The sequence below is a fragment of the Rhipicephalus microplus genome, chromosome 6 (genome assembly GCF_043290135.1).
Source record: "Rhipicephalus microplus isolate Deutch F79 chromosome 6, USDA_Rmic, whole genome shotgun sequence".
Classification (NCBI taxonomy): Eukaryota; Metazoa; Arthropoda; class Arachnida; order Ixodida; family Ixodidae; genus Rhipicephalus; species Rhipicephalus microplus.
This window is the reverse complement of record NC_134705.1, coordinates 183,151,709-183,161,911: the sequence shown is the minus strand read 5'-3', so window position 1 is coordinate 183,161,911 and position 10,203 is coordinate 183,151,709. Positions and strand designations below refer to the sequence as shown.

The window sequence follows — 10,203 nt, the reverse complement described above, 5'->3', positions numbered from 1 at the left end:
CTGGCCAATGTCATATTGTGGTTGTGTCACAGATACAAGGATCTACTGCGCTCTACTACACTTACAGAAGGTTACGCCACAATCATCATCGCTACCGCCGCGCTGTTCAGGCTACGCTGCGGATGGAGTGCTGGCGACCCGATCCAAAGGGTATTGGCAGATCGCCATCGCACGAGCTAGAGCTGCCCGCTACGCGCCCCTTGACTGCCACGCGCCTGCACGCTCCACCGAACGGCCATCGGCAACGCCCTGAGTTAGATCATCGTCTTCCTGAAAAAAAAAGTTCCCAGTACGCGAACCTACCCTTCCGCCGGTCGTTCCTTCAAGGCTACAGAATAGACACCGGTTGACTGAGGCCGAGTGTAGATGGAGCGTCCGGCTTTGTCCACTGAAGGTGGTATTCCGGGTTCGGACCAACATCGAGGACAGGAACAAAGCGACCTTGTACACAGCCCAATGGAACGTCCGGGTTTGTCCACTGAAGGCGGCAGTAGCGCGGGTTCAGACCAACAGCGGGTACAGGAACAAAGCGACCGTGCACACAGCCCAATGGAACGTCCGGGTTTGTCCACTGAAGGCGGTGGTAGCCAGGGTTCAGACCAACGACGGATACAGGAACAAAACGATCGGGTACACAGCCCAGAAGTCCAGCCGGCTTCGAGGCACTTGCCGCAGCAGGAACAACGGGACCAATGCCAACATGCCCACCAGGACGCTCATGAGCAGACGGTACCGGTTCAACCACATCGAGAGGCTCAACAGCACCAGCAGCGACTTCAAGAGGAGCTACTGGAGTCGCGACGGCGTCGCAGGCAGACCCGGTTGGAGGCGTCCAGCGTCATGTCTTCGACTTCGGAGGATAGCAGCGCCTTTACGGCGACGTCGAGCACTACCTCGCACTCGCTGATGTCGGGCCACTCGGCAGCATCGTCCGGAATCGACCTGGAGGCGAGAAGGCGTGAAAAAAGTTGGGTTTTGTCTCGACGTTTAAGGTTGTTAACAAGCTCCACCAGTGAAGCCACGTTGTATTGTCGCAACTTCTCTGCCGGACGCTGCAGTACAAATTCAAGGTTTACCGAGTGCCAGAACATTACGGTTTGTTGAGAAAACGGCAGTTTTGTTCGTGCTCTTGAAAGTAACATTACTCCGAATCCCGTAGGAGACATAGTGACACAGCCTTGATCTACTTCCATCTCTATCATATTTTTCTTGTATACATATGTAATCTACAAGTCTCTTTCACCATGAACGTACTGCACAGTGTTCCTAGGCTCTAAACTCGAAAGCAGACATTGTAAGAGTTATTGTGAAGATTCCCGCTATTCACTCGTGTTATACTCATATTTTCGTATTTACTTGTATATTACGAGCGCTGCTGGTAAGTTGCCCCACCGATGGCTATCACGGTAACTAAATGTAATTAGATATATTAAAAGTTCATGCTAAAACTTTTCCTTTTGCATTTACTGCTAATTCGCTTTCCTCGCAGGTCAAGCCACCACGATATGCATTCCGCGAGGGTCCCTCTCATATACCGCCCAATGGGCTGGAGCGGACTGTTCACCGTGAGGTACGTGCTTTGCAGTCCAGCAATAGGTGCATGCACCTGCGCCTTCTCTTATCGGTCACCGGCGCGAATGATGCGCACAAAACCCAACAAAACCTGCGTGCTTGCTTGCTTACTATAGTGTATAGGTCATGGTATATAGTTCAAAGAACCGTGGTCGATAGTGCACTGACGACAGAACCACCACACAACACGAGCACCCTTTTCTACGTCGTCTGTCACCCCACTTCTCGAGCTCTCAAGTTCTTTGAAGATCCATGAACCACCGAACCGCTCATCCAAATATACACGGCTCCTATTCTGCGCAGGGTGTCGCACCCTCTGCCCTTCTCGCTGGAAGCTGAGCTTCGAGGGCCCTTGCTGCAGCTGCCCTTGGACTTGTGCAATGCCATGCGAGAGGAACTGGGACACCAGGGCACCGTCCTGCTGTCACCCCACCACGCTGCCTGCACGATCATCATGATGCAGCACGGCGCAGCTGGCGAGACGAGGCGGCAGCTCGGACGCCTCCTCGGTTTAGCGGGCGACGACTCGCCAGGGGAAGCTGTCACCGAGTACGTGCTACTTAGATTGAGGTCGACGCAGCGAGCGATGGAAAAGAAAATGATAGGTGATATCATAAGAAGAGAGTAGAGTCTGACGGGTAGCAAACGGCTGTTAAGGGCATCTTAATGGAAACCAAGTAGAAATGCGCATGGGCAGGGCACGTAGCGCGGATAGGCACGACTAAAAGCTCTCCATCGAGTCTACTGCCGGTGGGAAACGCATGGAGGGGCTTTAAACAAGACAGCCACTGGTATAGTTATGACCAACATACTTGATTCGAAGCTGACAAGCATGAGATAATTTTGCTGCAACAGAATATCGAGTGACCTCAAAAAATATTGTATTGATTTGACGCATTTACAGACAGTTCATACCTGGTGGGTCACCCAGATAGCGGGGCCCTACAGCACCACGAAATAGTATGCTGAAAAGTGATCGCAGAACGTCTTTCATTTGCCATTTCAAAATACGTGAGGCTCTTGGCAATCGAACGCTTCGGGTAAACAGCAGTGTCGGCCCAATGACTTTGCGTCAAGATCGCGCAAGAAAGGAGATATCCAGACTATGAGGGTTTGTGCACGGTATTTTTTAATCGAATCGCTCTTGTCCGATAGTCATGCGAAGGAGATTGGCCAAGTTAGGACACTTTTTCCTACCCTCCGTGATGGCCTCTAGAGCTGGTCGTAGATCTACACTGTTATTTAATTAAAATTTTTTGAAGCTTACAAGCATTTTACACTCGCTTTGAGAGGCCAGAATAGCCGAAGGTGTCATACTCTTATAAGATGGCGTCATTACATGCCGCCAAGATTATTTGGGAGATTTTGACATCAGGATGACACCATGCCACACCCTTAAGGTGCGATGTTGGAGGACAACGTGTTTCGAAGATGGCTTGCTGAAGTGCCCAAGTGGAAACCCTCGCTATAAGGCGTCGTATTTCTGTATCAACTACCAATATGGTCTGAGAAAGCTCGCACAGCTACCGTGGTTTGTGGAGTCCTGGACTAGGTGCTCCATCTACGTCCAGAACATGTCGATGGACATTTCTTTCGTTTTTATTATTGCAATATTAATTATACGGACGCTATCAGTGGGTTTTTGCCGTTGCCGTCTTGTTGACAAATCGATAACGTCGTCCCGCGAGCAAGGCTTCCTGTTGACGGCTTTCGTCAGGCGTAGAATATGAAGCATTAGTGAACTTTGCTTAAAAGTATGCCATTTCTCGAGGGAGTTATCAGTAGACTGCTAGTATACCCTCGTAGATGCTGCAGTTTCACTGCTGTGCTGACGGACAGCGCGAAAACCCCTTTGCTCCTTGAAGTGGCCATATAAGTGGCTTGTAGAGCTACGGGAGATCGCATCCAAAAGAGATGATTACATTTTATTACATTCCAATTTGTTGCATCGCATTCATTGCGTCGTCCATGTGGCTAAATCGATTTTTTTGACGAAGTAATTGTTGATCTCTCGTTCATGTGAAGGTTCATAGTTAAGTGGTACCGTCACCATGAACGATTAATATTTCATTCCCTGTCACAGGGACACTGCCGCATGCGGAGTCGGCCGCCGCCAGAGTTCGCTCACGGACGTCTTCGGACTGCACGCCTGCATGCTGTTCTGCTGCGACTTCCATCGGCCCAGGAGGAAGTTGGGAGCGGCGGGCGCGATGACCAGTTACCTCACGCTGTGCCACGACGCCAGCGTACACCTCGCCACCCGCTACCACAAGCCGCTGGCTATGTTCTCGCCCCAGATTCACGTCATGTACGTACCCGCTTAAACGATGTATGCCGAGTCCACGGCAATCAGGGAGGGTCGTAATAATGCACTACCGGAAAAATGAGAAGCGATACTTGGGGTTCAAGTGCCTGATATACAACTTTTCTATCTATCTATCTATCTATCTATCTATCTATCTATCTATCTATCTATCTATCTATCTATCTATCTATCTATCTATCTATCTATCTATCTATCTATCTATCTATCTATCTATCTATCTATCTATCTATCTATCTATCTATCTATCTATCTATCTATCTATCTATCTATCTATCTGTCTGTCTGTCTGTCTGTCTATCTATCTATCTATCTATCTATCTATCTATCTATCTATCTATCTATCTATCTATCTATCTATCTATCTATCTATCTATCTATCTATCTATCTATCTATCTATCTATCTATCTATCAATCTATCTATCTATCTATCTATCTATCTGTCTATCTATCTATCTATCTATCTATCTATCTCTACCATGTATGTTTGTCTGACTGTATACCTATCTGCGAAACGCCCCCTTCTTATCTTTTCTCCACGTCTGGAAGTGAACCATTGACAACTCTTTGAGCAGTGCCACACTCCAGTTGCTATATAAAACGACGACAGTCGTGCGTTCGTATCCAGAAAACAATGAAATGTGGCAACAGGCAATGATAAGACACCTGAGCGAAAAGACCAGGCTGCCATATCGGAAACGGTTGGTGGACGACGAGCCCAAGAATGAGAGAGAACCTTCAATAATTGCAAAATGGTGCGCTTCCAGATAACGCGTCACCAGCGCACATTCTGAGGCAGCATTTTTCGCACGCTCGACGGCGCCCGGTTTTTCCCCCTACGACGCCGAAATTCGAGTTATAAAAGCTTCGCCTAGTTCCAGAATAGAAGCCCCCGCAATTTCTGAAATGTTAAGCCAAAAGGTTGGGAAGAGAGCATGTACTCGATTTCAGGGGGAGGGGGGACGGTGGCACACCGGGCACGTGAAATATTTTACGCCAAGACATGAAGAGCAAGAAATGGCCATTCTAAGGGGGGAGGAGGGCTCCCGAAATCAAAGTGGTGCCCCCCCCCCCCCCCCGAAAAATATTTCTGGCTACGCGCCTGCTCCGTACTTTATCCTCGTACATAATACGCCAGTGTGATACACGATCACACTGAATGAAGGGCTTTTGTTTCGCTAATGGGGATCGAATCCCGGCTGCAGCGGCTGCATTTTAGAGGGAGGTGAAAATACTGTAGGCCCGTGTTCCCAGATTTGGGTGCACGTTAAAGAACCGCAGGTGGTCGAAATTTCCGTAGCCCTCCACTATATACGGCGCCTTTCATAATCATATCGTGGTTTCGGGAAGTTAAACCTCACATTTTCGTTTCGCTAATGTAAATGTTATGGTATAATTATATGGTAAAAGATTGCTGTTCCCGCTAAAAGTAACGTATGCGGATCAGTTGGTAATGTGATCTCTAATGCAATTCACTTTATAACAAAATTCGCCAAAGTCGCGAGACTTACACAAAACTACAGAGCCAGAACTAGCCGTCTTAAACTCGTGGGGCGTGCGAGCCCAGCTGTGATGTCACGTAATAAGTGAATATTTTTTGTGGTTGTGTTTGTATGTACCATCGAATGTACACGTTCTTCCAACGTCATCTCATATCCATGTTCATCTAAATGACGTCTCTTTTGTCATCGTCGTTATTGTATGTCTGTGAAGAAAATGTTCTGTTGAGTGTTATTGACGTTTGTGACAATAATTTTTTCTGAACACAATAAGTGTTCATTTTTCTCCCTTTTATTTGGCTGCCAATTGCTGTTTCAGGGACTTCGCCACGTGCGCCGAAGAGTGCCGCCTCTACATCGACGGCCTGTTCCAGGCGCTGTCCGACTTCAGCTTCGAGAGCCCCATGTTCTCCGGCGACTGCGTGGGTCCCGACTCGCGGCTCGTGTTCGCCAGCGTGGCGCTGTTCGACTCGAAACTGCCCGCCCAGTTCCAGCCCTCCCGCGGATGGTTCCGCGACGCTTGCGGCAGCGCCAGCGCCGTGCGCACGTTGCGCCGTCTGGGGGCGCCGTACCGAACTGCCAGGTATATTATCTATCTCGGTAGGACAGAGCAAGAAAGGGGGGGGGGGGGGGTCAATTTCATTTTATACGTGTCGCGCGCTACATCAATTCGTATATATATATATATATATATATATATATATATATATATATATATATATATATATATATATATATATATATATATATATATATATATATAAATAAATATATATATATATATATATATATATATATATATATATATATATATATATATATATGGGATATGGCACAACGGGAGCGTTGTCAACAAGGATAAATATATTTATTTCCCAACAGTTTCGGGAGGGGACCTCCCTTCATCAGGGGATGAGTTATACCTGATGAAGGGAGGTCCCCTCCCGAAACTGTTGGGAAATAAATATATTTATCCTTGTTGACAACGCTCCCGTTGTGCCATATCCCATACCTTCACGAAGACTAACTGGCCCATTGAATTATTACTCCCACTGACTATATATATATATATATATATATATATATATATATATATATATATATATATATATATATATATATATATATATATATATATATATATATATATATATATATATATATATATATATACTATCACGTATATACGAATTGATGTAGCGCGCGCGAGACGTATTAAATGAAATCATATATATATATAAGGGAAAGAAGTGTATACACAAGGGCTTGTTTTTCCGTGTTTTGACACAATATTAATGAGATCTAACAGACAGTAATGCCACGGAATTTCCGGGGGAGTTATTAGAACCAATGGAATGTAAATAAGAAGAAAGAAAAATGGATGAAAAAATAACCAGCCGTGAGCAGGTCCCAGCCGTGAGCAGCCGTGAGCAGTTCTGCTCACGGCTGGTTTTTTTTTCATCCACTTTTCTTTCTTCTTATTTACATTCCACTGGTTCTAATAACTTCCCCTGTACATTCCTTGGCATTACTGTCTGTTAGATCTCCAATCGTTCGAGCGCAGCATCGGAACGGTTGCCCTGCTGTTGCTATATGCTTGTTAATAAACATCGTTACGTTTTATGTTGCGATCCGTCCTTCACCGACTCTGCATCCCACATCTGGTGACCCGTGATTGGAACTAACCACGCCACCATGGTCGGGTAAGAAGCCCTCGTCGCTCTTCGCCAACAAGTGCAACAACTGCAAGAGCAACATCGGGCCCACCAACAGGCGCGTTTGGGCCACGCCCCACAAAGCCCTGCTCCAGCGGGCGCCACCACTCCTGTGACCACCGCAGACATGGACGTACGTCGCGTCATCGTCGAGCTCCTGCCGTTTTCGGCAGGGGCGCCCGACGTATGGTTCATCCAATTCGAGGCTCAGTTTTCTCTGGCGCGCATCACGCAGGACCGCACTCGTTATAATTACATCGTCGCCCACTTGGACGCTCGATTCACCAACGAGGTCCACGATATCCTTGTACCGAGAGAGGAAGACGGGACGGCGGCCAACGTAGTCGTGTCGTTCTCTCGCCACTTTATTCCACGCCTGAAGCGGAGCCGCGGTGGCTGTCCACGTCCGACACACCAAGTGCCTAGCTTGTTCTAATCCTCGCGCAAAATTATGATGATGATCATGCACTACAGGGCTCCCCCCCTAGCGCTTTGCGCGATTTGAAGTGTATATAACAAAGAAAGAGAAAGAGACTATATACATGAACGACAATCCGCAAGGTGTCCGTTTAGGAAGTCCAGTTTGTCAACGTGTAGTGACCATCGGGAACCAGTGGGTCTCTGGTGGGCGACACTGGGAGTTGCGCAGAGGACGAAGAAGTAAGCGTTTGGAAACTGTGTTTGCACACAAGTGGGTGACATGATGACCAGCTGGGGCTAGCTGTGAGCGCACAGGGTGTCGCGAGTGAGCATTGCAGGTAGAGAGGCGTTCAGGGTGAGGTGACGACGGGTGCACAAAAGCTGATTGGGCCCCTTTGCGCGAAGCAATTAGAAGTGGCGTAGTGAAGTCTTGCAGACCACCCATCGACAAGCAATGGCTTTGACGGTGGTTTCGCGGGCGTGCACAGCACTGGTGCCGATCTCGGTACGCAGGTGTCGTGACGTGAGTGGTAATTGAATATGAGTGGACTTGACCACTTATGTTGGCAGTGAGTAAGTAGCATTGTACACGTTGGGTAGAGGTGAATGACGTATGCGGCTTGTAAAAGGTTGTGCCTACAGTCCAGTTACACGCCAGCTCGCCTACGGTTTCCGTCAAGAACTCAGTAGGAGGCGTGTCATGGGATCCAGCAGATATGGACTCTGGAGAAGGCTCAGTCGGCGTACCTTGACTTGGCGAAACACCTTCAGTAGTCGGCGCACGTCGGTTCGTGCGCAGGTCGGTATGGAAGATGTGTGCCTCTATGCCAGGCGTGAGATGTGCGGTCTGCTGTGACATAGGCAGACCAGGCACGTCGTCCTCAGGAGCGTCGGTCAGAGTCGCAACATCTCGGAAGTCTGGCCGTGGTTGACAGCTTGTGGCTTCAACTTCGCCTGCGAGAGACTGCGAGGGCGAGGATGGTTGCTGCTGGCAGGACACACAGATCATTGAGGTGAGTGGAGAGGCACCTTCGGGCATTGTCGACACTGAAGCCTCCGCGACCGGGGGGTGAATAGCAGGCGTGTCGATGTCCGTAGTCATGGTAGACACCTGGGCGTTCGGTGATGTTGCCGTCGTAGCACCTGACGTGTCAGCCGTGTTGTGAGCCATGGAGGTCGGCCGAGACGAGCCGGTGGTAAGCATGCCTGCAGTGTCGTCGGCCGAGGACGATGAAAACACAAACCCCGTGGCTGACTGGTTGCCTTCAGCCCAAATGTCGAGAACCAAGGCGGATGGGCAGTCGGGCGCAAGACACGCGTCGCTAGTGGCCAGACGAGAGGTTAAGTATCGTTTATTGGACCTTGTTGAAGGCGAAAACTTCGAGGTCGGGAAGTGAATAACGGGCGAAAGGTCACCTGTGCCAGACTCCGAGGCGGGTGGCAAGGTGGTCGTCATGGAGTCTGGTGGGGCCACGGTGTCGCCTGCCGTCGCTCTCGTGGAAAACGTGCAGGTAGCAAGCGTGCCAGAAGGACCATCGGCCGAGGACTTCGAGAAAACGCACTTCGTGGTGGACAGGTTGTCGGCAGCAGGAACGACTTCAAGCACCTCGTCGGATCGTCGGGACGGCGGCCAACGTAGTCGTGTCGTTCTCTCGCAACTTTATTCCACGCCTGAAGCGGAGCCGCGGTGGCTGTCCACGTCCGACACACCAAGTGCCTAGCTTGTTCTAATCCTCGCGCAAAATGATGATGATGATCATGCACTACATCCTCGTCAACCCACCATTGACCAACCGGTACAAACACCTCAAGACTGAACTCGTACGCCGCCTGTCACCTTCGGATCAACAGAAGTTGCGACAACTTCAGTCCGCCAAGCTCGCCGAACGCAAACCTTCACAGCTGCTCCGCCACATGCGTGCTCTTACGGGCAGAATGGAGGAAGTCCCGGAGTCCTTGCTGAAAGTGATTTGGATTCTACAACTTCCACCGCATGTCCAAGCAATTTCGCAGGCTCAGTCCAGGTTTTCTCTCAACGACCTTGCCGACATCATAGACTGCATCATCGAGGTCTCTGTGCCGCAGTCACTGCCCACCATCCAGACTGTCGCCGCACCACTCAATACCACAGAGCTTGGGCGCCGCATTGACAACATCGATCAACAACTCGGTTACATTGAGCAACGCGTAGGTGAGCGAATTTCAACGCGTCAGCGATACCAACAGCAAAGCAGTGACTGTGTCACCGCCTTGTCCCAGCAGCATGGAGCACGGCCGGTGCTACTACCATAGGCACTTCGGTGACAGGGCCCGGCAATGTCGACCACCCTGCTCCGCCAACGAGAAGCACTAACGGCAGCTGGTGGAGACGACCAAAAGCTGCCAACCTGGAGGCCACCGCATCTTCGTCACCGACGAAGTCGCAAAACAGCGGTTTCTTATTGATAGCGTTTCCGACATCTGGAGCTACCCGCGGTCCCACCTTCAAGGTCCTCGCCCACCAACATCTTTTGAGCTTAGCGCGGCTAACCGGTCCACATTCAAAACGTACGGCTCACTGCGCCTGCACGTTCAGCTCAAGAACATACGCCGCGACCTTCACTGGAACTTTCTTATCGTTGATGTCGCCGAGCCAATCGTCGGCTCAGACTTTCTGGCTCACTACAACCTCCA

The 10,203-nt window shown here is 49.6% G+C and overlaps 1 protein-coding gene across 1 annotated transcript; it reads left to right on the top strand.

Annotated features, from left to right (window-relative positions):
* Positions 1-1,772: 1,772 nt before the first annotated feature.
* Positions 1,773-8,542, top strand: LOC142765145 (uncharacterized). The gene is made up of 4 exons (XM_075865721.1): positions 1,773-2,121; positions 3,656-3,880; positions 5,715-5,978; positions 8,392-8,542. Exons 1-4 carry the CDS (start codon positions 1,958-1,960, stop codon positions 8,540-8,542), a joined length of 804 nt encoding a protein of 267 aa, XP_075721836.1. The 5' UTR covers positions 1,773-1,957.
* The last annotated feature ends 1,661 nt before the right edge of the window (positions 8,543-10,203 follow it).

Bases quoted from the DNA above. Each gene is read 5' to 3' on its own strand.
- LOC142765145 (XM_075865721.1), top strand. From the start codon at position 1,958: ATGCGAGAGGAACTGGGACACCAGGGCACCGTCCTGCTGTCACCCCAC. The intron at 2,122-3,655 runs GTACGTGCTACT...TCCCTGTCACAG, and splicing joins CCAGGGGAAGCTGTCACCGA to GGACACTGCCGCATGCGGAG. The intron at 5,979-8,391 runs GTATATTATCTA...GCTGTGACATAG, and splicing joins GCGCCGTACCGAACTGCCAG to GCAGACCAGGCACGTCGTCC.